Below are 27,691 nucleotides of genomic sequence, written 5' to 3' on the forward strand. Positions count from 1 at the left end.
AACAACAAAATCCTACTTTATTTATTTATCTGTTTTTGAACATAACACATGGCTTACAGGATCTTAGTTCCCTGACCAGGCATCGAACCTAGGGCCCCAGCATTGAGAGAGCCGAGACCTAACCACTGGACTGTCAGGGAATTCCCAACAAAGTCCTAATTCGTAGTCCAAGAAACTAGATTCAATATCTTATGATAAACCATAATGGAAAAAAAATATGTCCACCGACCACGAAAATAAAATAGAAGATTGTATAGCTAAAATAAATATATTGGTACCAATGAAAACTACTGTATAATAGACAACGAGGCAACATATTTATTGGCAAATGAAGTCACAAATACTGGCGATGCTAGTGCCTGAAAAGCAATTCATAATCTAGATTAAATCTGGTTGCCTATGAAGCATATGCAGACAGAGCAAGTCTGATGTAAAATAGAGTAAAACAAGCAGCAAAGTTTCCGATGAATGTGTCAGCAAGTAGCCACAGTACCTGTAAAACAGCTGTGCTGTGACATTTGTGTCCCACCCTCCTGGGACCAGGGAGAAGTACCTTCTCTATCCGTCCTATTGTGGTCCACTAGCAGGAACAGATCGGCAGCAAACATTAGGTTAGCAGAATATCTCTAACTTTTCCTGAACCTTTCAAGGTGTCTTATTCATTTAGATCTTTCCCAGATATATCATTTACTCAGATCTAAGGTGTGTCATAAAATTAGCATAGTAATTTTTGTTTAAAACTTATTTTTTGACCGTGCTGCACAGCTTGAGGGATCTTATTTCCCTGACCAGGTGTTGAACTCCAGCCCCATGCAGTGGAAGCATGGAGCCCTGATGACCACTAGAGAAGTTCTTGCTCATTGGCTTCAGTCATGTCCAGCTTTTTGCGACCCTATGGACTGTAGCCCACCAGGCTCTTCTGTCCATGGGATTTTCCAGGCAAGAATATTGGAGTGGGTAGCCATGTCCTTCTCTAGGGGATCTTCCTGACCCAGGGATCAATCCCATGTCTCCTGTGTCTCCTTCACTGCAGGCAGATTCTTTACCATTGAGCCACCAGGGAAGTCCCTAGCATAGCCATTAAATAATGTAGGAAATGAATCTGGGGTAGATTAGATATTATGGGAAGGAAGTTCATGAACATGAACTGAAATGGCAAGTGCCATTAAGCTAAGCTGCTATTTAAATATTTTTTGTTGCTCTTTGGTAATACTGTATAATTTATCCTGTTTCACTATGTCTATGCAATTTTTAATACTATGCGCAACAGTTTTTCAGCTTAGTGAATCACCAGTTATCGAATCCCACTTCGAACTCATTAGCTAACACATTTCAAATGATTGTTTATTCAGGGAGTGCCTTGGAATTATAGTAGTATACATAATTTGGGTGGAGTGTGTGTGCGTGGGTGTGTTTTACATGGAAATATATATAACTCATATTGGACTCTAAGCAGCTATCAACACAGGCTACAAATACCGGGTTCTGGCAGCCAGCCCCACCCTTTCCCTCTGTAACCGGTGACACTCGAGGGCAGTTCTAATTCTCAAAGCTAGTGCTTCCTGCCTGCCCATCCTGCTACAGAGAGCCAAGAATGCCTATCTGTGTGTCAGGATATGACCCCTGTTAACTCTCAGGCTGGCCTCTCCCAAGGATGTGCCATAATCAGAACATTTGAAAAACTCTTCTCAACATCAAATGCTAAGTATTCATTGGCTTCACAAGACAATGGAATGCAATATCGATCTTCCTTTTACTTAGATTTCCACCTTTGAGTTATAGATTCCAGAGGTCTGCAGCACCATGAAATGACCGGGACCAACAGTCTCCTGATTAAAATTAAAAAATCTTTCATTTTCTTTAGCACCTGCATGTAAAAATATATTATAGTTCTTAAAAAAAAACAACAACAATATATTCTAATATATCTGATAAGGGTTGACTGATGAGAGTTCACTCTTAGGTCCAGAAGTAGTAATTGCTGAGAAAAGTTGACTTTGGTATTCTCCAGGAGTACCACATTTGAAATCATAAGATATCCTTCTAAAGGACATCACTTAATAGCCTTCTAGATAATTTAACATTCTCACCCAAAATTGTTTTCTGCAGGAGTTTTGGAGTTGGCAATGCAGAAGGGTGCAAAATTTTATATAGATTGAAATATGAAGTCTTTAAAAGACCATCAGGATGGTTGGAAATGGGGGGAAAAACCCAGCAGAATATACTGGTAAGGTGAATGGACTTAATTAAAAGTGTGTTTGGGTGTGGTAGCAAGTCTTCAAATATGGTCCTGCCTCCTGGAATAAGCCACACATCCTGGAATTTCAAGGGAAATGTAATTCCCTCCAGTAGTTCAGTGGTAAAGCATACACCTGTCAGTGCAGGAGACACAAGTTTGATCCCTAGGTCAGGAAGATCCCCTGAAGGAGAGTATGGCAACCCACTCCAGTATTCTTGCCTCGATAATCCCATGGACAAAGGAGCCTGGCAAGCAGTCCGAAGGGTTGCAAAGAGTTGGACATGAGTGAAGCAACTTAGCACACACGTGCATAGTTCTCTCCCTTAGAACATGGGCTGGCCCTGCAACTCATTTTTTTTTTTTTGTTACCGATAGAATGTCATAGAAGTGATGCTACTATGTGACTTGCAATGCTAGGTCATAAAAAGCTGTGCAACTTTAGCCCACATCTGTGGAACCCTCATTGCAAGGCAAGCCAGCTTCCATGTAAGAAATTCAAATGCCCTAAGGTGCCAAGCTGTGAGGAAGCCCAAGCTAGCCAAGTAGAGAGGTAGAGGGAAGGAAAAGGATCTCTTTTCCATCTACCCATCATAGCTTCATTGGCTGGGCCTCTGTAAATTAGACTGACAAAAGACAGGTTAACGAGAGAAAAACAGAATTTATTAACACATGCATCACGCATGTATATGGGAGCACTCAGGGATGAGTAACTCAAAAGAGTGGTTATAACTCTGGGTTATAGAGCATCATAACAAAAAGCAATACATTTTTAGAGATGGGACAAAACCATAGCAAATGATTTGAGTTTCTAGGGCAGCAGATTCTAAGAAAATAAACATATATGGGAACTAATGAAAGATAGAGGTTAGTGAGTCAAGTTGGTTATGTGGATTCCTTTTGAGCCATCTCTGGGCCAACAAGGGTCTAAAGTTGTCTTCAGTGGTTAATTTTTGTCCTTCCTGGTAGAGGAGGGAGGGGACAACTTTGCAAATTTGAGCAAACATAGGGAGGGCAGAGAGTTGGGGTGTGTGTGTGTGTGTGTGTGTGTGTGTGTGTGTGTGTGTGTTTGCTTCTTCTTAAATGCTTACAGCTCAGAATAATCTTTACACCAAAGGGGCATATTTTGGGCTGGCATATTCTGCTATATCTCAGAGGCCACGTGGACAGAGTATGTGGTGGGGGAGAATTGCCCAGTCAGCCTGTATCTTCCAGTTATTCCATCTAAGCCATCAAATATATGAATGAAAAAACTGTTTTGGACATCCAGTTCAGACTAACTGCTCTCTGACTGTGACCACATGAGAAACCTCAAGCAGGAACCACCCAGCTCAGCCCAGTCAACCACAGAACCATGAAAGATAATAAATTGTTGTTTTAAGCCATTAAGTTAAATTTTGGGGTGGTGTGTTACGTAGCAGTTGATAACTGGAATATAGAATGATTTTTTTTTTCATTTTCATGGCAGACTTGTCGAGTCAATTAGTGTAGAATTGCATAAGACATTTAGGACAAAGTCACTGATGTATACCTGGACCTATTTCAGTTGATTTGCTGCCTCTTGCCAAAGGCGCTTGGCTCTAGAAAGTGCATTTCAAGGGAGCAGGGAAGAAAATGACCAGAGAAAAGGAGGAGGAAAACATTTTCTTTTAGGCCATGCTTTTGTTGCTTTCATAAATTATTCCTCTGGACAGTTGGACAAGTTATGGTTTTTCAAAGGACAGGTCTATTTTATTTTTCTTAGAATGTATTGAAGTTCTCTTATAGTTTAATTTGTGGCCAGTTAGAACTACTCTATTAATTATCTTTATTGTGGTAATCATTTCATAATGTATGTGAGTCAAATCATTATGCTGCACACCTTAAACTTAATGCTGAGTGTCAATTATATCTGAACACAACTGGAAGAAAAACAAACAAGCTCACAGCCAAATAATAGAGTGTATTTCTTGTAGGCAGAAGAAAAAAAAAAAGGAAAGCATTCCTTAGTGTACTGTGTTTAGCATTGTCCTAAGGGTTCTGCCAGGGTTAGTGAATCTTAGCAAGATCTGCTCAACGTTTTCAGCATCACAAAAAAATCCCCTAGCAATCTTGATTCTTTTTTGAAGTGGCAGGGAAAATGTTGATGTTAATATACAACGGAGGGCTTCCCAGGTGGCGCTAGTGGTAAAGAACCGCCTTGCCAATGCTGGAGATGTAAGAGACAGGGGGTTCAATCCCTGGGTCGGGAAGATCCCCTGGAGCAGGGCATGGCTACCCACTCCAGTATTCTTGCCTGGAGAATCCCATGAACAGAGGAGCCTGGCGGACTCATAGGGTCGCAAAGAGTCGGACACGACTGAAGCGACTTGGCACACACATACTATTCAACCGACACTGTGGGATTCTAAGCTAGAGGGTTCCATGTGACCTAAAAGCCGGCATTTTTTTTTATCTTTTTCACGACTCATGGCCTTCCAAATTGTGGAACCCCTCATCTCTTCTGGGCCACTGTTCACTGCCTTCATAACGGGCAGAAAAAGCCACGTCTCTCTCTTGCATCGTTTTTTTCAATCTCTCAGGCCATTTTGGTTAAAGGAGACATGTTTTGACTCCCCGTCAAAAACAGAGACTGAAAAGAAATACTAATTTATCGGACCGCATGCCCACGGTAACTTTGCTTTTTAACCTCCTTGGCGGCCATGGGTCATTTTGAGAATACTATGATGAACGCTGCGACCGTTCATCACCGAGAGTCGAGATCTTCTCCCCCGCACTCTGGGGTCAGTTCTGCGCTTCATCGGCAGCATCTGCACAGTCGATCGCTTCCTCCACTCCCAGCTCTCAGGTCAGGGTCCCCCCACCCTCTGCGCCGCACTCTCGCTGACCTCAGTTGACTCCACCTCTGGGACCAGAATCTCTGGTGGAGTCGCCTGGAGGCAGCGGGCTCGGCCCCGGGCGAAACCGGAACATAATTACCCGCCCCTTGTTGTCCGCCGGAACGCTAAGGGAAAGGAGCGCCCCGGGCCGGGGAACGGAAGCGGGAGCCGAGGGGGCGTGTTTGGCAGAGAACGCGTCGTTCGCCTGTGTTTCTAGTTCGTTTCTCGGAGATGTTCCCGAGGGTCTCGGCGGTCCTCCCTTTTCGCCCCGTTTCCCGGCTCCCTCTGTGCTCCGCAGGCCCGGAGGCATCGGCGGCCACGGTTGTGCCCCTTGCTTCTCCGCACGGAACTGTCAGGTACCGCGTTTCCCGCTGGTGGGCCCGCAGGTCTTCAGGCACCCCCTGTCCCGGCTCTGGCACATTCAAGTTTAATCTTTCTCCGGCGTCCTGGGCTCCGTGTTACGACCCGCGAGAGCTTAGAAGCCGCCGCTTTAACTCTGAGCAAGGGAAAATCCCAGAAAGATAAGGTGACTTGCCCAAGGTCATAGCGTGCTTGGGGAACAGCTCCGGTCACAGGCCTGGGCCGCTGCCCTGTGCTCTGTCTACCACCTACCGCCCCTCATCTCTCTTGCCGCTTCTCCCCTCATTTTATCCAGGTTCCAGAAAGCGAAGTTGTTTTGTTTTATGTACTTTTTTTTTTTAAACTTCACAAGACTGTGATGATCTTATTCTTGCCTTCCTTATTGAAAGCGCTGATCTTTGTGCCAGGATTGGGCTTAAGACCCGAATACACAGTCCTGTCATCGCAGAGCTTAGAGTTCCACCAAGTAGGCAGTTCAAGTATAGTGGAGTAACGTCAGAGATAATGTGAGTAGCGCAGAATACGGCAAAATTTGTCGAACAGGTAATAGCTGGGTGAGCAAACAGAGACGCCTGACCGTTGTAGGAGAGGTTCAGGGTGTCCTTTCTGGAAAGAAGTCTGGTAAAATCTGAAGGGGGCCCGAAGGTTTGAGTTAGTCAGGCAAGAAAAACATTTGCAGCCTGCTTGATCCAAAATCACTGCTGATGGTGATTGCAGCCATGAAATTAAAAGACGCTTACTCCTTGGAAGGAAGGTTATGGCCAACCTAGATAGCATATTTAAAAGCAGAGACATTACTTTGCCAACAAAAGTCCGTCTAGTCAAGGCTATGGTTTTTCCAGTGTTCATGTATGGATGTGAGAGTTGGACGGTGAAGAAAGCTGAGCGCCGAAGAATTGATGCTTTTGAACTGTGGTGTTGGAGAAGACTCTTGAGAGTCCCTTGGACTGCAAGGAGATCCAATCAATCCATCCTAAAGGAGATCAGTCCTGGGTGTTCATTGGAAGGACTGATGTTGAAGCTGAAACTCCAATACTTTGGCCACCTCATGCGAAGGGTTGACTCATTGGAAAAGACCCTAATGCTGGGTAGGATTGGGGGCGGGAGGAGAAGGGGACAACAGAGGATGAGATGGTTGGATGGCATAACTGACTCGATGGTCATGGGTTTGGGTAGACTCCGGGAGTTGGTGATGGACAGTGAGGCCTGGTGTGCTGCAATTCATGGGGTCGCAAAGAGTCGGACACGACTGAGCGACTGAACTGAACTGATGTGTATTCTCTGAGAACTCCCATGATTGTGAAAACTTAATTCTGTTGCATGTATATTTCACGCAGATCGATGTGGGACTCATTTGGTTAAGTACAACCCACAGCAGGTTAGGAGCACCGGGGATGGAAAGAAGTAGCTGGATAGAGAAGAATTGGATCGATGAAAATGCTAGGGTGTGATATATGATGAAGTAAGGGTGGTAGAGACAGCAAAGATTTCAGCCAGTTGCCTTGCAGAATGAGAGTATCATTAATGTTCACAGAAGAATGAGGAGCAGCTTCGAGAAAGCTTTGAAAATATGTTGTAATTTTTAGAATACAAAACTACAAATTTATGGAAAAATCTCAGTGGAAACAAGCCCAGGTGAAAGGTTAGGTCAGTTCAGTTCAGTCGCTCAGTCCTGTCCGACTCTTGGCGACCTCATGGACTGCAGCAAGCCAGGCTTCCCTGTCCATCACTCAGAACTTGCTCAAACTCATGTCCATCGAGTTGGTGATGCCATCCAACCGTCTCATCCTCTGTCTCCTCCTGTCTTCAGTCTTTCCCAGCATCAGGGTCTTTTCCAGTGAGTCAGTTCTTTGCATCAGGTGGCCAAAGTCTTGGAGTTTCAGCTTCAGCATCAGTCCTTCCAATGAATATTCAGGACTGATTTCCTTTAGGATGGACTGGCTGGATCTCCTTGCAGTCCAAGGGACTCTCAAGAGCCTTCTCCAACACCACAGTTCAAAAGCATCAATTCTTTGGTGCTCAGCTTTCTTTATAGTCCAACTCTCACATCCATACATGACTACAAGAAAGTTAGGTTGGGCTAGAGTTTTATTATTTTAGTGTTACGCAGTTGCTATTATAATACTAGTTATTATTTGTTTAGTGTTATACATACATGATTTTCCTGGAATAATATAGATTACTTTCAGTAGTGCTAGAGCAGTGTTGGAAGAAAACTTTGAAGCACAGGTTATATGTGAGATTCATTCTCCTGATTGACACCTTTCTGTTATGATGCCTTTAGTATTAATTTGACTTTCACATGTGAAATTGTAATTAGCGTTTTCCTGAATTCATTGGTACTACATGTTGAGTATTATATTGAGGCTCCTATGTACTGATTATAAGGATACTGATTGTGCAGTTGGTTTTCATTCTGATTTTTAAGTTGTTCAATGTGTTAGCCTCTGACACTTTTATGAGCAGATCAAAGAGTTTCAGCATTTTTGGAAAAAACCATTTTCTCTTTAATTAAAGGGTTTCATAAAGGTTTCATTAAAGGGTTTCATAAAGGGCTTCCCCAATGGCTCAGCGGTAAGAAGTTCGCCTGCAGTGTGAAAGACACAAGAGACTTGGGTTCGATCCCTGGGTTGGGAAGATCTCCTGGAGGAGGGTATGGCAACCCACCCCAGTATTCTTGCCTGGAGAATCCCATGGACAAAGGAGCCTGGTGGGCTTCAGTCCATAGGGTGGCAAAGAGTTGAACACGACTGAAGTGACTGAGCAGACACACAGTCTGGCACTACCACTTACTAGCTGTGAGAACTTGAGATACTGTTTAACCCATTGTCTTATGCTGTTTCTTGAGATCAGTGGCACCAAGTCGTGATTAAATGCAGATCCTTGGGCCTGATTCCAGATTTACCAACTGATAATGTCAGGAATCCATGTTTTAAATAAGTTCCCTTTTTGATTCATATAACCTCTAGAGGTTAAGAACCACTAATTTAACCTGTTTGGGCAGCAGTTTCTTTTATAATGTGGAAGAATATAATCATACAACCTGTCCTGAAAGATTGTAAGGATTAAATGACATAGTAACATGGCTACTCAGATGTGGTCCTCTGACGGGCAGCATCAGCATTACTTGGGAACCTGTTAGAAATGCAGACTGCAAGTCCCTCCCCAAATCGACTGAATCAGAATTGTTGGTAGAACCAAAGAATCTGTGTTTCAGTAAGTCCTCTAGGTAGTTATTAAAGTTTGTGAAAGTGTTCTAGCCTGTTAGCTTCATGAAAGTAGGGACCTTGAGATTATTATTTACTAATGTATCATCAGTGCCTAGTATAGTGCCCAGCACAGAGTAGATATTCCCTATATTTAATCAATGACTTTCATAGGTTATACCCTGTTACCGAGATTAGCACATTCACTAGTTTTTAAAGCGGAGAAGGCAATGGCACCCCACTCCAGTACTCTTGCCTGGAAAATCCCATGGATGGAGGAGCCTGGTAGGCTGTAGTCCATGGGGTCGCTAAGAGTCAGACATGACTGAACGACTTCACTTTCACTTTTCCCTTTCATGCATTGGAGAAGGAAATGGCAACCCACTCCAGTGTTCTTGCCTGGAGAATCCCAGGGGTGGGGGAGCCTGGTGGGCTGCCGTCTATGGGGTCGCACAGAGTCGGACACGACTGAAGCGACTTAGCAGCAGCAGCAGTTTTTAAAGTGCCTCAATATTAACTATATCAAAAGATTCTTTATGCCACAAAATGTAAAATTAGACATTTGGGTTCCTTAGACATTTGGGAAATCTTTTTCTGCATGAGTTTGAAATAGATGGGATCATTTGTGTTGTTCTTTTTCATAAATGAGTCTATAAAGAAGAAAGCAGAATGGCAGCTCTAGCCACTAAATATTCTTTTTTTTGTCCCATTTTAGCTTAGTTTACAAAGAGTGATTGGTTAAATGACATTGGTAGCTCAAGTGAGAAAGTCGAAAAGATTAGAATCACAGCCAGGAATTTTTTTTTTTAAGAAAGTAACCTTCGTTATTGATAGAAGTTTCTTTATTTTATATTGTTTAATTGTGAGATATTCTTATGTTAAGAGCAAGAACTTGGCAGTCTGTTAGTTTGGGGTTTAAGAACAATACATTGAAATTTATTAACCGTGTCAGTGTTTTGCAAAGTTTTTAACATTATGGAACACATAGACAATGATATTTGTATTAATACCAAACCTTGAGGTAAATGGAAGGAGGCAACAGACAGGCACTCCAGGAGCCCCCGGCCCCGAATAGCCTTTGCAGGGCTCAGGTGGTCAGCATCTCAGCACACCTGTAACTTATTTGTGCTCACCAGTGTGTCTTAGGCCTTAGTGACCTCTGAGCTACATGGCCTTGGGTAAGTTTACAGCTCTGGTTTCCAGTTTCCTTATCTGCAAAATGGGGATAATACCTACCTTATGGAGTCAATGTAGGTGTGAGAAAATATACATAAAATGTTACACAAAACTAGGCACACAGTATGTGTTCAAGAAATGTTAAGTGCTGTTCTTATGGTTGCTAACAACAAGCATAAGCAAAAGGGAAGGGTTTGAACTGAAAAAAATTTAAATCCATTGAAGCAATGTTTTGAGCCCTGACTCTGTTATTTTGCACTATATTTCCTTTTTTTTTTTCCTTTAATCTTTTCAGGACAAAAAGTAATATCCAAAGATATTTTGGCACTAATAGCATGACCTATAGCAAGAAAGATGATAAGTCTGTTCCAGCCTGTGAAATTTCCAAGGAAACGGAGAACCAACAGAGTATAAAGGAGAATAAGAAAAAAGACTTGGTAAATATTATTAAGGGCATGAAAGTTGAATTAAGCACATTAAATGTACAAACAACAAAGCCACCCAACAGAGGACAACTTAAAAGTTTGGAAGCTGCAATTGGCAGACTTAAAAAATCTCCAGAAGATGCCCCCAAAGAGAGGTAAATTGAATTGCAATTTGAATTTTTTTTTAAATAATTTTGGAAACTCCAGTAAACTTTTTCTTTCAGAAAAAATAATTTTTTAATTAGAGTACATTGGAGGTATGGAACTAATGAAGACTAAGTATTAGTTTGTAAACACAGAGACTAATAATTACATGATAAATACTGTTATTGTTCTATATTTAAGTAAGTGGATATCTGTATAGAGTCTAGAGAGAGGAAAAGAATAGTGATCTAATTGAGAATTCCACATTCTTTTACATATTGATCAGTTGTTAACCTCATTTAATTGCTTTAAGCTGTTTATTAACAAATTATTTACATCCTGATTTGAAAGTAGCTTTGTATCCCTGAAAGACTTCTTTATTTGAAATTTCATTAAAAAATTCCACTTAGGGTAAGATTTTGGAATGTAAATTACAGCTGTTTCATGGGACTTCCTTTCACCAGTAATTCCAGGGCTCTCAGCTTATGTGGTGTCTTAAAAGTATTATAATTCCTTGTGCTTGTCAAAAGAGTATAATATTTTACTGAATCTAAGTACAACCATGATATTTTAGCATTTTATTGTAGTTTCTGTGTCAAGATTTTGTTTTAGTTGTATATAAGTGTATAAATAGTGATTGCACCAATGACATCATCAATAATAAGAAATGTGGCTTTAAGATCCCTATCTCTCACTTAGCAGAATAAACAGATAATACAGATTTCTATACTCAGAGTGACTTAACATTTTTTAATTAATTTTTATTATAGTTGCTTTTCAAAGTTGTGTTAGTGTCTGCCGTACAGGAAAATAAATCAGCCACACATATACCTATATCCCTTCCCTTTTGGACTTCTTTCCCATTCAGGTCACCATGACTTAACATTTTAAGGGAATTGTTTGATTTCTATATTGTATCAAAACTACCACTGGAAGGCATAACTAGGTAGAGAGTAAGCCTGTTCAAACAGGAAATGCCCGTAATAAGTATCTTTTCCTCCTTTTTAGAAACAGTGTAAAACAAAATATATATACATATAATTGGATAATATTCAAACACATTTTAAAATATTTATGAAGAATGAGGTTTTTTTTCCGTTTCCAGACCTGTTGATGATCTCTTTTGTGTTTTTATTATAATTTAATTAACTGTTAATGAAGTGGTTCAGATGTGTTGATTGCTTTGCAGAGATTCAGTAAGTGAAAAGTAAAAGTGAAAGTCTCTCAGTTGTGTCCGACTCTTTGCGACTCCATGGACCATACAGTCCCTGGAATTCTCCAGGCCAGAATACTGGAATGGGTAGCCTTTTCCTTCTCCAAGGGATCTTGCTGACCCAGGGATCGAACCCAGGTCTCCCACATTGCAGGCGAATTCTTTACCAGCTGAGCCACAAGGGAAGCCCAAGAATACTGGAGTGGGTAGCCTTTCCCTTCTCCAGAGGATCTTCCCGACCCAGGAATTGAACCAGGGTCTCCTGCATTGCAGGTGGATTCTTTACCAGCTGAGCTATGAGGAAAGAGATTCAGTAAAGGTAATTTTAAAAATTGCTTTCCAATTAGGTATGAATGAGACAAGCATAAAAGCCTAGGAGAATTCTGTGCTGAGACTGCTGTGTGTTTTAAGGGATTCCTGATGCACAGATCCACTGGGCTGTCCTGGTGGCTCAGAATCTGCCTGCCAGTGCAGGAGACCCAGGTTTGATCACTGCGTCAGGAAGGATCCCCTGGAGGAGGAAATGGTAACCCACTCCAGTTTTACCTTGCCTGGAAAAATCCCATGGACAGAGGAGCCTGGCAGGCTACGGTCCATGGGGTTGCAAAGAGTCTGACACGACTGAGCAAGTAACATAGACAGTTGGACAGAACTAGGTTAATCATTGTCTTTGATTCATGATGCACTGTCAATTGCTTCGTGCATGGCCTGCTTTTAGTTTTTTATTTGTATTATGTATTGAAACCTATGCATATTTATATAGATACCATGAATGTGTAACTACTGCCCCCAAAGTTAGCAGTGTAAAACAGCCATTTTGTAATGCTCATGGATTCTGTGGGTCAGCAGTGTGGATGGAGCACAGTGAAGAAGGTTAATCTCCACCCCACGATGTCTGAGGCCTCAGCTGGAAGACTCGGAAGTTCAGGAGCTGGAACCATCTGTGGGTTTGCTCACTCTGGTCTGGCAGTTGATACTGGCTGTTCGCTGATACCTTAGCTGGGACCGTTACGGAAGCACCTGTGTGTGGCCTGGGCTTCCTCACTGCATGGTGGCCAGACCCCATCTTCACCTTCCCCATCAGTAACCTTCTGTCCTGAGGCAGCTGCTGTTCTGATTTTTTTTTTTTTTCCCCATCTTAATTTGGGGAGTGTCCAGAGAGAAAACGAGCCCCTAGGAATTGTGTAGTTTTTATGACCTAGCCTTCGACACTCTCTCTCTCATTCCTGTTCCATACTGATTTTTGAAGGGTTCATGCTTTTTATCACAGCAGCTGCTGGAGAACCATCTTCACAAAGATATGGTGACATAGAAAGGAATGTGGTAGTCTGATGTTAAAACTGTGAGCTACCTTGACTTAGTACTTCACAGTCGCTGACAGACATGGTTAATATTTCCCTGTGGTACTCTGGAGTGCCTTAGGGCACAGTTTGGGAACCAGGGTCCAGGTCTATATTGAGCTCCCTGTGAGAGGCCCTGAAACCACATCTTAGAATTTCTGTTGTCTGAAAGGCACTCTAAGGCACCATCTTAAATCTTTCTAAGATCTTAGGTTTTTACAGTCATGCCCACAGGTTTGAATCCAAATGTATCATGAACCCTAATAAGACCCCTGGTGGGCACAGTGGTAACCAAAATTTCTAGCTCCTACTTTAACTAATATCCTCTTAACCAACCTACTACCTGCCCCAATTTCAGCTCCAATTTCGGCTACCTATTCTTTAAGGTCCCCTTGCTTCCAGTTTCTGGTGACATTGATTTATGTACAGCTCTCACAGCTTTCTTGAGGGTTTCCAGGCTCTAATAGTCTCTGTGAGGCCAAGCTTCAGGAATTTGGGAACCTCAGTTTTCATGTAACACTCATTTCCTGAGATAGAAAGCCAAGTAAAGTAAAACAGTAATTTGGATCCCACTAATTGAGATGGCAGTTATTTTCAGTGAGTTAAAAAATGTAAATAACTTCTTTTTTGTAGCTGGCATATTTTTCTCTTAACTTACCCTAATTTACTGAAGAATAGCCTCCTTTTTTTTTAGCTTATGGAAAATGTAAAATATAAAGTAAAATCCTATGATGAAGGGTTGATAATTACCACATCTTGCCATTCTTGTGTCATCTATACCTTCACTCACTTTACATCTCCCACTTGCTGGTTTATGGTTCCCCCTACCCCCTGGGTAAAATTTACATACGTTAAAGTATACAGATCTTAGCGGCAGGATATTGACAAATTGATGTGCACATGGAACCCACACACTTTCCAAGATGCAAAGCATTACCCATCTTGACCTTCCCCATCAGTAACCTTCTGTCCTGAGGCAGCTGCTATTCTGATTTTTTTTTTTCGCCTTAATTTCACCTCTTGATATAAATAGAATCATGCAAGATATACTTTTCTTTAATCCAGCTTCTTCCGTTCATTGTCATGCATGTGACATGAGCTGAGTACTGTTCGTTGCATGGATATATATCACAGTTTATCTGTTCTGGTGATAGTGCTTTGGGTAGTTTCCAGTTTGGGAAGATTTTGATTAAAGCTTATATAAACAGGTTTCACGACTTTTATATTTGCTTGCAGTCTGTATTGTTTTTTGAAATAAAATGGCATCTAATTTAAAAATCCACAAATTTATCCTTTTTGAGGCGGATCCCTCATCCCTCCACCTTCATATATTGTTTTGAGTTAGTGTTGTGCTTCATTAAGGATCCATTAACTTGAAATTTCAGCATTGTAACGCTTATTATAAAACTGATACCTTGTGTTTAAGAATTTTTTTTTTAAGTTTATTGAAGTATAGTTGATTTACAATATTGTGTTAAGAATCCTTGATTTTGTTAGACATTGAATGGTACTTTTCGAATGACATGAAGCTTTTTACCCAGGAAATCAAATTTGACTTTCCACTGAAGTCATGCCTCTGTCTCTTATTTGTTTTCCGTGTTCTCTTTCTGAAGCAAGTCCCTGAGCCCAGAGTTGGTGGCGGCTGCGTCTGCAGTTGCTGACTCTCTCCCTTTTGACAAGCAGACGACCAAGTTGGAGCTGCTCAGGCAGCTCCGGCAGCACGAGGAAGACTCGAAGGCTCAGAAGGATGAAGAGAAACCCAAAATTAGGTTAGTGAGTCAGATAGCCGTGCCAGTGGCGCTGATACCTCCAATAGGCTGGCTTCACTCAGTGCATGCTGAGCAATATACATAATATATCTATTCATATATAAAGTATGCCTCTAAATATTAGCAGTTTAATTTCTGTTATAACTCATATGTTAATAAGGAAGATCACAGTTTTAGAAGACCAGTGGAATGGTTAAAACTTCTTTTCAGAAGTTACATAATTCTTGTCCCTGAAAAAGAAGTAGTACCATCAGTGATGTTATTAAAAATAATAAATAACAGAATAAGAATTTCTCTGAGAAGATTTTTTTTTAGTTAAATAATATGCTGGTTTTATGTACAATATGATCTCTCATTTTATTTTATTTGCACAAACGTAAGGCAACAAATAAAAATGGCTACATTTCAACTTTAATGCAGCTTTTTTTTTTTTTTTTTTTTTTTTTTTATAAATTTATTTATTTTAGTTGGGGGCTAATTACTTTACAATATTGTAATAGTTTTTGCCATACATTGACAAGAATCAGCCATGGGTTTACATGTGTTCCCCTTCCCGAACCCCCCACCCACCTCCCTCCCCCTCTCATCCTTCTGGATCATCCCATTGCCCCGGCCCTGAGCCCTTGTCACATGCATCGAACATGGAATGGTGCTCTGTTTCACATATGACAATACACATGTCTCAATGCCATTCTCCCAGAACGTCCCACCCTCACCTTCTCCCTCAGAGTCCATAAAATTGTTCCATGCATCTGTGTCTCTTATTCTGTCTCGCATATAGGGTTATCGTTACCATCTTTCAGATTCCATATATATGCATTAGTATACTGTATTGTTGTTTTTCTTTCTGGCTTACTTCACTCTGTATAATGGGCTCCAGTTTCATCCATCTCAGTAGAACCGGTTCAAATGTATTTTTTTTAATGGCTGAGTAATATTCCATTGTGTATATGTACCACAGCTTCCTTATCCATTCATCTGCTGATGGACATCTAGGTTGCTTCCATGTCCTGGCTATTGTAAACAGTGCTGCGATGAACATTGGGGTACACGCGTCTCTTTCAATTCTGGTTTCCTCGGTGTATATGCCCAGCAGTGGGATTGCTGGGTCATATGGCAGTTCTATTCCCAGTTTTTTAAGGAATCTCCACACTCTTCTCCATAGTGGCTGTACTAGTTTGCATTCCCACCAACAGTGTAAGAGGGTTCCCTTTTCTCCACACCCTCTCCAGCATTTATTGCTTGTAGACTTTTGGATAGCAGCCATTCTGACTGGTGTGAAATGATACCTCATTGTGGTTTTGATTTGCATTTCTCTAATAATGAGTGATGTTGAGCATCTTTTCATGTGTTTGTTAGCCATCTGTATGTCTTCTTTGGAGAAATGTCTGTTTAGTTCTTTGGCCCATTTTTTCATTGGGTCGTTTATTTTTCGGGAATTCAGCTGCAGAAGTTGCTTGTATATTTTTGAGATTAATTGTTTGTCTGTTGCTTCATTTGCTATTATTTTCTCCCATTCTGAAGGCTGTCTTTTCACCTTGTTTATAGTTTCCTTTGTTGTGCAAAAGCTTTTAATTTTAATTAGGTCCCATTTGTTTATTTTTGCTTTTATTTCCAATATTCTGGGAGGTGGGTCATGGAGGATCCTGCTGTGATTTATGTCGGAGAGTGTTTTGCCTATGTTTTCCTCTAGGAGTTTTATTGTTTCTGGTCTTACGTTTAGATCTTTAATCCATTTTGAGTTTATTTTTGTGTACGGTGTTAGGAAGTGTTCTAGTTTCATTCTTTTACAAGTGGTTGACCAGTTTTCCCAGCACCACTTGTTAAAGAGATTGTCTTTTCTCCATTGTATATTCTTGCCTCCTTTGTCGAAGATAAGGTGTCCATATGTGCGTGGGTTTATCTCTGGGCTTTCTATTTTGTTCCATTGATCTATATTTCTATCTTTGTGACAGTACCATACTGTCTTGATGACTGTGGCTTTGTAGTAGAGCCTGAAATCAGGTAGGTTGATTCCTCCAGTTCCATTCTTCTTCCTCAAGATTGCTTTGGCTATTCGAGGTTTCTTATATTTCCATACAAATTGTGAGATGATTTGTTCTAGTTCTGTGAAAAATACCATTGGTAGCTTGATAGGGATTGCATTGAATCTGTAGATTGCTTTGGGTAGAATACTCATTTTCACTATATTAATTCTTCCAATCCATGAACACGGTATATTTCTCCATCTGTTTGTGTCCTCTTTGATTTCTTTCATCAGTGTTTTATAGTTTTCTATATATAAGTCTTTTGTTTCTTTAGGTAGATATATTCCTAAGTATTTTATTCTTTTTGATGCAATGGTGAATGGTATTGTTTCCTTAATTTCTCTTTCTGTTTTCTCATTATTGGAGTATAGGAATGCAAGGGATTTCTGTGTGTTAATTTTATATCCTGCAACTTTACTATATTCATTGATCAACTCTAGTAATTTTCTAGTAGAGTCTTTAGGGTTTTCTATGTAGAGGATCATGTCATCTGCAAACAGTGAGAGTTTTACTTCTTCTTTTCCTATCTGTATTCCTTTTATTTCTTTTTCAGCTCTGATTGCTGTGGCCAAAACTTCCAAAACTATGTTGAATAGTAGTGGTGAAAGTGGGCATCCTTGCCTTGTTCCTGACTTTAGGGGAAATGCTTTCAATTTTTCACCATTGAGGATAATGTTTGCTGTGGGTTTGTCATATATAGCTTTTATTATGTTGAGATATGTTCCTTCTATTCCTGCTTTCTGGAGGGTTTTAATCATAAATGGGTGCTGAATTTTGTCAAAGGCTTTTTCTGCATCTATTGAGATAACCATATGGTTTTTTTCTTTCAATTTGTTAATGTGGTGTATTACATTGATTGATTTGCGGATGTTAAAAAAACCTTGCATTCCTGGGATAAAGCCCACTTGGTCATGATGTATGATCTTTTTAATATGATGTTGGATTCTGTTTGCTAGAATTTTATTAAGGATTTTTGCATCTATGTTCATCAGTGATATTGGCCTGTAGTTTTCCTTTTTTGTGACATCTTTGTCTAGTTTTGGAATTAGGGTGATGGTGGCCTCATAGAATGAGTTTGGAAGTTTACCATCTTCTGCAATTTTCTGGAAGAGTTTGAGTAGGATAGGTGTTAGCTCTTCTCTAAATTTTTGGTAGAATTCCGCTGTGAAGCCGTCTGGTCCTGGGCTTTTGTTTGCTGGAAGATTTCTGATTACACTTTCGATTTCCGTGCTTGTGATGGGTCTGTTAAGATCTTCTATTTCTTCCTGGTTCAGTTTTGGAAAGTTATACTTTTCTAAGAATTTGTCCATTTCTTCCAAGTTGTCCATTTTATTGGCATATAGCTGTTGGTAGTATTCTCTTATGATCCTTTGTATTTCTGTGGAATCTGTTGTGATCTCTCCATTTTCATTTCTAATTTTGTTGATCTGATTCTTCTCCCTTTGTTTCTTGATGAGTCTGGCTAATGGCTTATCAATTTTGTTTATCTTCTCGAAAAACCAGCTTTTAGTTTTGTTGATTTTTGCTATGGTCTCTTTTGTTTCTTTTGCATTTATTTCTGCCCTAATTTTTAAGATTTCTTTCCTTCTACTGACCCTGGGGTTTTTCATTTCTTCCTTCTCTAGTTGCTTTAGGTGTAGAGTTAGTTGATTTATTTGATTTTTTTCTTGTTTCTTGAGGTACGCCTGTATTGCTATGAACCTTCCCCTTAGTATTGCTTTTACAGTGTCCCATAGGTTTTGGGTTGTTGTGTTTTCATTTTCATTCGTTTCTATGCATAATTTTATTTCTTTTTTGATTTCTTCTGTGATTTGTTGGTTATTCAGAAGCGTGTTGTTTAGCCTCCATATGTTGGAACTTTTAATAGTTTTTTTCCTGTAATTGAGGTCTAATCTTACTGCATTGTGGTCAGAGAAGATGGCTGGGATGATTTCAATTTTTTTGAATTTACCAAGGCTAGATTTATGGCCCAGGATGTGATCTATCCTGGAGAAAGTTCCATGTGCACTTGAGAAAAAGGTAAAATTGATTGTTTTGGGGTGGAAACTCCTGTAAATATCAATTAAATCTAATTTGTCTATTGTATCATTTAAAGTTTGTGTTTCCTTGTTAATTTTCTGTTTAGTTGATCTATCCATATGCGTGAGTGGAGTATTAAAGTCTCCCACTATTATTGTGTTATTGTTAATTTCCCCTTTCATACTTGTTAGTATTTGCCTTATATATTGTGGTGCTCCTATGTTGGGTGCATATATATTTATGATTGTTACGTCTTCTTCTTGAATTGATCCTTTGATCTTTATGTAGTGTCCTTCTTTGTCCCTTTTCACATCCTTTATTTTAAAGTCTATTTTATCTGAAATGAGTATTGCGACTCCTGCTTTCTTTTGGTCTCCGTTTGCATGGAATATGTTTTTCCATCCTTTCACTTTCAGCCTGTGTGTGTCCCTAGTTTTGAGGTGGGTCTCTTGTAGACAGCATATATAGGGGTCTTGTTTTTGTATCCATTCAGCAACCCTTTGCCTTTTGGTTGGGGCATTCAACCCATTTACATTTAAGGTAATTATTGATAAGTATGATCCCGTTGCCATTTACTTTGTTGTTTTGAGTTCGTGTTGAAACATCCTTTCTGTGTTTCCTGTTTAGAGAAGATCCTTTAGCATTTGCTGGAGAGCTGGTTTGGTGGTGCTGAATTCCCTCAGCTCTTGCTTGTCTGTAAAGCTTTTGAATTCTCCTTCATATCTGAATGAGATCCTTGCTGGGTACAGTAATCTGGGTTGTAGATTATTCTCTTTCATTACTTTAAGTATGTCCTGCCATTCCCTTCTAGCCTGAAGGGTTTCTATTGAAAGATCAGCTGTTATCCTTATGGGGATCCCCTTGTGTGTTATTTGTTGTTTTTCCCTTGCTGCTTTTAATATTTGTTCTTTGTGTTTGATCTTTGTTAATTTGATTAATATGTGTCTTGGGGTGTTTCGCCTTGGGTTTATCCTGTTTGGAACTCTCTGGGTTTCTTGGACTTCTGTGACTATTTCTTTCCTCAATTTAGGGAAATTCTCAACTATTATCTCCTCGAGTATTTTTTCATGGCCTTTCCTTTTATCTTCTTCTTCTGGGACTCCTATGATTCGAAAGTTGGGGCGTTTCATATTGTCCCAGAGGTCCCGGAGGTTTTCCTCATTTCTTTTGATTCTTTTTTCCTTTTTCCTCTCTGCTTCGTTTATTTCCATCATTCTATCTTCTACCTCACTTATCCTATCTTCTGCCTCCGTTATTCTACTGTTGGTTCCCTCCAGAGTGTCTTTTATCTCCTTTATTTCATTATTCATTCTATATTGATTCCTTTTTATTTCTTCTAAGTCCTTGATAAACATTTCTTGCATCTTCTCAATCTTTGTCTCCAGGCTATTTATCTGTAACTCCATTTTGCTTTCAAGATTTTGGATCATTTTTATTATCCTTATTCTAAATTCTTTTTCGGATAGATTCCCTATCTCCTCCTCTTTTGTTTGGCTTTGTGGGCATTTCTCATTTTCCTTTACTTGCTGAGTATTTCTCTGCCTTTTCATCTTGTTTAGATTGCTGTGTTAGGCGTGGCCCTTCTGTATTCTGGTAGTATGAAGTTCCTCTTTGTTGTGGAGGTTCCTCACTGCGGTTGGGGTTGGACAGGTGGCTTGTCAAGGTTTCCTGGTTGGGGGAGCTTGTGTCGGTGTTCTGGTGGGTGGAGCTGGATTTCTGCTCTCTTGAGTGTAATGGAGTGACCAGTATTAATTTTTGAGATGTCTATGGATTTGCTGTGCCTCTGGGCAGCCTGTATATTGATGCTCAGGTCTATGTTCCTGCGTTGCTGGAGAATTTGCGTGGTATGTCTTGCTCTGGGACTTATTATCTCTTGGGTGGAGCTTGGTTTCAGTGAATTTATGGAGGCTATTGGATGGTCTCTTATTAATTAATGTTTCCCCTGGCTTTCAGTCTTATTCTTGCAGTAGCCTCAAGACTTCTCCTTCCATACAGCCTCAATAATAAAACTTTTAGGTTAATGGTGAAAAGATTCTCCACAGTGAGGGATACCCAGAAAGGTTCACTGAGTTACATGGAGAGATGAGGTGGGGGGGGGGTGTGTTGAGGTGACCAGGAGGGGAAGAGGGGAATTCAAATGTGGAGAGAGCAATCTAGCCAGTAAGCACTTCCCTCTGTGCTTTCCACAGTTTGGAACCCTCAGAGTGATTCACAGAGATACATAGAGAGGGGGGAGGAAGGTAACAGAGGTGAGCATGAGTAGAAAGGGAGGAATTAAGAGGGGAGAGAGAGATCTGGGCAGTATCCTGTTCCTGAAGTGTTCTCCAGTACCCAGAACACCCTCAGAGATTCACAGAATTGGGTTGAGAAGAGAAGGAGGAGGGTGGGAGATAGAGGTTCCCTGGGGGAGAAGAAAGAGCATCAATAGGGGGAGAGAGTGATCAGGCCAGTGATCACACTCCTGAGTAAAAAAGGGTCCTAAAGATTGGGTTCTTAAATGTACAAAGTTGATATCAAATATGTAAAACACAGATTAAAAATCTAGAGTAGAGGTTAGACTCTTATAAAACTTACAATCTAAAAAAAAAAAAAGAAAAAAGGGAACAGTGTAAAAAGAAAAAAAACAGTAAAACAGTAAAACAAGAAACAGTAAAAAAATGTAGAACAGGAAAAAAACATTAAAAAAAAAAAGAAAACACAAAAGGTATAAGATATATGTATGTAGTTTGCTTCAAAAATAGGGGTTTTTTTTTTTTTTTTGCAAGTTAATAGTGGGTTATGAAAATGAAAGTTAAAGGTGTAATAGAGGACTTGAAGAAAAAGGAAAGAAGAGAAAAAAAATTTTTTTTAATTAAAAAAAAAATTAAAAAAAAAATTAAAAAAAAAATTAAAAAAAAAAAAATAATAATAATAGTAAAAAATATATATATCCCGGACTTTCTCTGGAGCTGTTGTGAGCAGTGTGGGATCTGCTCAGTTTTAGATAGATCCTTATTCCTGCTTATACTTTTCAAGATCTGTAGGTCCTTTTTAATGCAGTCGGTATTAACTACAGGGATCTTAATCTGTTGGCCTGTCCCTTCCAAAGCACTTCCCTCTGTTTATTTGGCTTCTGTTTGGAGATCTCTTCAGTATCTAATTTCCGCCCTGCAACAAAGCGGTGGAGGTGATCTCTTTAGGTTCGCTTGTTCAATCGTGCTGTGGGGAGGAAGGAACACTGCAATTCTGGCGTGTGTGTGGTAAGCTCGCAGTGTCTCGGCCGCACTGGGTTCGCCCCCGCTCACGGCGTGTGTGCTTTCCCCGTCTACCCTGCTCAGGCTTCAGGTTACTCGGCCGGGGAGCGGGCCCTGAGCTGCGTGCACTTCCCAGGTCTAAGCCGCTCAGGTTCAGGCTCCCGGTTACTCCACAAAGGCGCAGACTCGATTTTGCCCGCGGCTTGTGCCGTTCCCGGTCGGAGCTGCCCAGGCGGCCAGGAGTTTGGCGAGGGCGCTGTCCCCTGTTGGGGCGGTGCGGCTTATCACCTCCCTGGTCCCCGCCTCGGTTTACGGGCGCGCCCGGCTCCGGTGTGCTTTGTGTCGGTTCTGGGGAGCTGGTCTCTGGCTGCGACCCTCCCGGCTGCTGTCGACCCTCCAGGATCTCAGGCAGTCTTTGCTTAAAAACTGGGAGCCTGTTTGCAGTTTGGTAGGGGGTGCCCTCTTTGGAGCCGAGTTTGCCCCTTTCCGGCTCTGGCGGGCCCCGCCTGCCCGCTGTGTCCGGCGGGGGATGGCGCGGTCCGCAGCCGGCTAGCTCTCCTCTGGTATCGCTCAGTCCTTTGTTCTGTGAGCGGGCCGGCAGTGCCTTAGAGTTGGGCTTTTCGCGGGATAGTTCTCTCTCTCTCGCTGTCCTACAGTTTAGGTTACTATCTCACGTTAGCTCCCTCAGATTGCCCTCGGGGCACTCGGGCCCGGTCCTTACCCTAGGCAATGCCGCCCGCTCCTCTCCGTTCAGCCCCCACTTGCTGGTGGCGGATGATGCGAGCGTCTGGGGTTCTTTGCTGGGAGTTGCTTTAGGCACGTAATCTGTGGATTTTATTTATTTTTTCCTCCCAGTTACGTTGCCCTCCGAGATAAAAAATCCTCCCCCACACCCGCCGGTGAGAGGGTTTCCTGGTGCTTGGAAATTCCTCCTCTTTTACGACTCCCTCCCCGGGACGGGTCTCCGTCCCTAACTCTTTTGTCTCTCTTTTTATCTTTTATAATTTCTCCTACCTCTTTTGAAGATAATGCGCAGTTTTTGTGAAAGCCTGACGTCCTCAGCCAGCCTTCAGAAGTAGTTTTGTGAAGTTTGGTCAGCGTTCAGATGTTCTTTCGATAAATTTGTGGAGGAGAGAGTGGTCTCCCCGTCCTATTCCTCCGCCATCTTCTGCCGCGTCCAATGCAGCTTTTTAATCTAGGTGATAGGGATACAGATACTGATTGTATTTCCACTTCTCTGGATGTGTGACAGTTTCTCATGAGTGACACCTTTAATCATGTTTCGAATGAACATTTCTGAATTGCACTTTTAAAAGACAGAGCAGCAGAGATCTTAGTGGTCTGTGGTATTGATACACAACATACAGTAAGTTCATTACTCTTCCATAGCTAAAATTTCTAACACACTTGACCTTTTCTTTTCTCAGTTTCAGTAACATCATATCAGATATGAAAGTTGCCAGATCCTCCACAGCGAGAACTAGCACACGACCAGTGCACCAGATTCAGTTTGACGAAGGGGCTGATGATTTTGTTGACCAAGAGAAGATGGCTGATCTGAGAAAAAGGTACTCAGGCTCTGCAGTCTATTTGATTTTATTTGTTGAACTGTCGATTTACTCTGTTACCATGTATATTCTTGCTGTTGGGTATCTGAGCATCACGGATACATTTATATCTCCCTCCGTAGTCTTTGCTTACCATCTCCTAGAAACGAAAAGATGTACTGGGTTTAGCAGCCTTCCATTTTCTATCTTGTAAGTCAAAATGGGCCCTGCCTCACATTTACCCTGATTAACAGTCTCCTGATTTAAAATAAGTGGAGCTGACCAAATTCTGAACAAATGAATGTTTTGTGAGAAGCATTATTTTTCATTCTAATGTAGTATATTCATGTAGCCTTTACCTTTCTCTATAATCATCTTTCTTCATACCTTAGAGAAATGACCCACCATCAAAAAAAGGAAGAGGATCCATTATAATACCTTTAAGTGGTAGCTTATTTGTGGCAATCTCAATTTGGTAATTTGTAGTTCTTAAAGATGCTAAGCCATATCTTACATAGTTATTTTATAGTAGAAAGCTGTCTGTGTTTACGTAAAGTTTGTGCTTTTTCTCCTTCAAGCCTATGAAGTGATAGTTGGGGAGAGAAAACCAAATATTTAGCATGGTCTGACAAACACTAACTGAACTCTATAGCAGGATGTGCTTACAATTGGAGTGTTTTCTATGTGTTGCTTATTCCATGGATTTTGTTCTACGTATAATCTCAGGAACCTGAGTTAGCTCCTTCTGGGTATTAAATTATTAATTGATACACGAGAATTGGAAAAGATGGTCAGTAGTTAATAAAGGAAGTTCAGAGGTTATAGTGACTTTGGAAGATTATTTGAATTAAAATAATTTGTATATCTATGACATTGGACGAAGTAGAATGTGTCACTTGGAATTTAACTTAAAGATTCCCCCAGTAATGACATATATGGGAATAAAATCTAAAAAAGAGTGGCTATATTTATTTGTATAACTGACTCACTTTGCTGTACAGCAGAAACTAACACAACATTGTAATCAACTGTACTTGAGTAAAAAAAAAAATTCCACAAAACACCCTAGAAAACTTCACAAACAAACAAAGAGCTTCTCCCAAAATATTTAAATGTAGTCATCTTTAAATCAGTCTTTGAGTCAGTCCTCTTTGAAATGATTCCATGCAGCTACATCAGAATGCTGTATCATAGGTTGATTTTTAAAAATTTGAGCTGTCATCAAAAATTAGAAGGCGACAAGGCAGAAGCTAAAAAAGTAGGGAAAGGGTTCATGTGTTTATAATGCCTGCATTAAAAAAGTTGCTTACAGGACTCTAGAATAAGGGGAAGCAATGATGAGATACCAGATTGTTCACCTGCTCTGACTTGGAGCAACCTGAGACAACCCAGGACTCAACTGATTCCTTCCATTAGAGATGGAGAAGTGTGAATCACAATTGCTGGTTTTGGAGCCACGCTGGCCTGCGCCGTACATCTGACTAATTCTGGGACTGGACATCTTTTATAGTCCTGTCGGTCTGTTTGCCTACCTGTGAAATGCTAAATATGAAGCCCTAGGGCGTGGCTCAAATGGTAAAGAATCTGCCTGCAAGGCAGGAGACCCAGGTTCAATCCCTGGGTCAGGAAGATCTCCTGGAGAAGGGAATGGCTACCCACCCCAGTAGTCTTGCCTGGAGAATCCCATGGACAGCGGAGCCTGGCAGGCTACATACGGTCCATGGAGTCCCAAACAGTCGGACACGACTGAGCGACTAACACTTTTCACTTATCTAATTTTAACATGATATTTTAATTTTTTTCGGTTAGTTTAATTTAGTAGAAAAAAGTAATTTGATCCAGAGAAGAATTCAAAGTTATTTTAAAAACTAACCTTCCAGTTTATAACCTAGTGTTTAATCTGCCAGTAAGTTTTTTCAAATAAGAATGTGAATTGATGCATAAAGCTGTTGATTAAAATGTACAAAGAAAAGTTACCTATTAATTCTGTGACATTAATTTTGAGTTAATTAAATAGTTTTGTAAAGAAAGTTAATTATAATTTTAAAATTACAGAACGATCTCTATGCGAGTGGGGATGTTTTGATTTTTCTATGCAGTCTTTTATAACTATAATTTGTAATTAAGAAGCATGCAGTGTTTTCTACCCTTAAACGAAGACAAGTGTTGACTTTAACAATTTCTAACTTAGCATATTTTGATATCTTTCCACAACATCAGATTTTCTAAAACCTTAATATGCAATGGATCAAATAAAAATTGTAGCAAATTAAGCTGATCTTTTCAGTTAGGTATTTTGGAAGTTAATTGTTATAACTGCTTTGCTGTATTATGATGCAAAAATTCAGGTGAATTTGTTCCTATTTTTAGTTGTCAGTCCTAAAGACATGCGGTTTAATTCAAATGTCTGGTGTGGGTCAGTGGAATTTTTTTTTTCCCCCAGTGAAATTAATTTTAATATATTTTTTTTACTTTTAATTTTTATATTGACTTTCATATAAAAGTTTCCTCTCATAAATAATTTTTGTTGACCATGTATAAAAATATTCATTAAAATAATTTTTTTATTTTTCAGTTTTAGGAAAAATATGTACAAGGGGAAGAGACTTAATATTTTTGAGCTTAAGGCAGTTACTGAAGAGGCACCTGAAACAGGTTTGTTAAGAAAATAAGACTGTTCTCCTGCCTGTGCCCTGGTCATTGATACTGGAGGGAGAGGAGTTGCTGAAAGATCTTTCCCCATGTTTGAAGAGCCTAGCCATCCATTCCAAACCCTGGAGTTTTCACACACTAGCAAAAAAAAAAAAAGTAACACTATCTCTCAGGTGTGGAAACATTCTATCTTTGAAAAATGTCTTATTTTGATTGCATAATAATCAGGTATTTTGATATTCTGTCCTGTCATTGACCGTTCGTACTCATGTTCAGTCTTGTCTGACTCTGCGACCCCATGGACTGTAGCCCTGCCAGGCCCTTCTGATCATGGGATTTTTCAGGCAAGAGTACTGGAGTAGGTTGCCATTTCCTCCTCGAGGGGATTGTCCCGACCCAGGGATCATACCCCCATGTCCTGCATTGCAGTGGGTTCTGTACTCACTGAGCCATCAGGGAAGCCCTGTCTACATGGATCTTGCTTATGCACATAGTTGTTAACATGCTTGTGTTGGTCAGGTTTCCCCTTTGAAATGTTGCAGCCCCATGGAACACATGTAAGTACTGTCTGCTTCAAGGATCCAGATCTATAGAGTGGCTGCTAACCTGGGTTAAAATGTTAATGATCAACTATTACACTATTTGCAACACACCTCTGTGTTGTTACATAAAGAAAAATTGTAATGTCTGCCCTAAGGAATCTTACTGTCTAGAAGAGGAGATGGCATTTATAGATGCTAACTTGTAGAAATGTTTTACAGATTATTTAGGAAATGGGAAGGAGAGCATTCAGGAAATGTATTTAGTGGACTTGTAGTGTTTTTTCTTAACACACGTAGTCGGTTAGTTTTTGTTCTCTTCCCTCTTTTGGCAAGAAGTCAAATTCCTTAGTCACCATTTTAATCCTAATTAAAAAAGAACTAAGAGTGTCCTTTTGCTTGACATTAAATTTATTTTACTTAAAGTAAGTGAAGAAACTCCATACAAATGGTCTATGCTTATAAGTGACTTTCATTTCTAAACATTGTAAGTTAGCTTTTTGAACCTTGGTAGAAATAATTTTAGTTCTGATATTTAAGTTCCTAGGCCATCTTGCAGTAGTGCTATCAGTTATAAAAACATCTGATTTTCCCACTACTCAATAAATCTCTTGACATTAGTGGCTAAGTCTCATTGATTTTTGTATACTGAATAGCCCCTAGCCAAGTGGCTTACAAATAATAGGAATCTGTTATCTTAAATCCTTTTTTTTTTTTAACAAATTGAGCTATAAATACCATGGAGAAAAGGCATTAATTCAGTTACTGTTTGTTCATTTAAACTGAAAATGAAACTAGGTGACCAACCCCCTTCTTGTATTGTGACAGCTGCATTCTGCGTAGATGATTGATGAAAAGGAAGTGCAAAAGCACAGACATGGAGAATGGATTACCTCTCCCCTGTTGAGGTGGCAGCTCTTTTTTTGGCTACACTGTGCACTAGCAGG

General features: G+C 40.3%; 1 protein-coding gene across 4 annotated transcripts in view; it reads left to right on the top strand.

Annotated features, from left to right (window-relative positions):
* Positions 1-3,686: 3,686 nt before the first annotated feature.
* The window catches only part of MRPS31 (mitochondrial ribosomal protein S31), a 36,221-nt gene continuing 12,216 nt past the window's right edge, over positions 3,687-27,691 (top strand). The window contains exons 1-5 of one of the 4 annotated variants that reach the window (XM_081547738.1): positions 3,687-5,063; positions 10,132-10,416; positions 14,572-14,727; positions 23,434-23,574; positions 26,129-26,208. In XM_081547738.1, the coding sequence (XP_081403864.1) occupies positions 4,918-5,063; positions 10,132-10,416; positions 14,572-14,727; positions 23,434-23,574; positions 26,129-26,208 (808 nt within the window). In that variant the 5' untranslated portion in view covers positions 3,687-4,917. Of the gene's footprint in view, positions 5,064-5,281; positions 5,621-10,131; positions 10,417-14,571; positions 14,728-23,433; positions 23,575-26,128; positions 26,209-27,691 lie in introns of those variants that run through there. The other 3 variants (XM_081547741.1, XM_081547739.1, XM_081547740.1) reach the window with 3 other exon arrangements.

The sequence above is a fragment of the Giraffa tippelskirchi genome, chromosome 12, assembly GCF_054371585.1.
Source record: "Giraffa tippelskirchi isolate mGirTip1 chromosome 12, T2T-mGirTip1v1.2.pri, whole genome shotgun sequence".
Classification (NCBI taxonomy): Eukaryota; Metazoa; Chordata; class Mammalia; order Artiodactyla; family Giraffidae; genus Giraffa; species Giraffa tippelskirchi.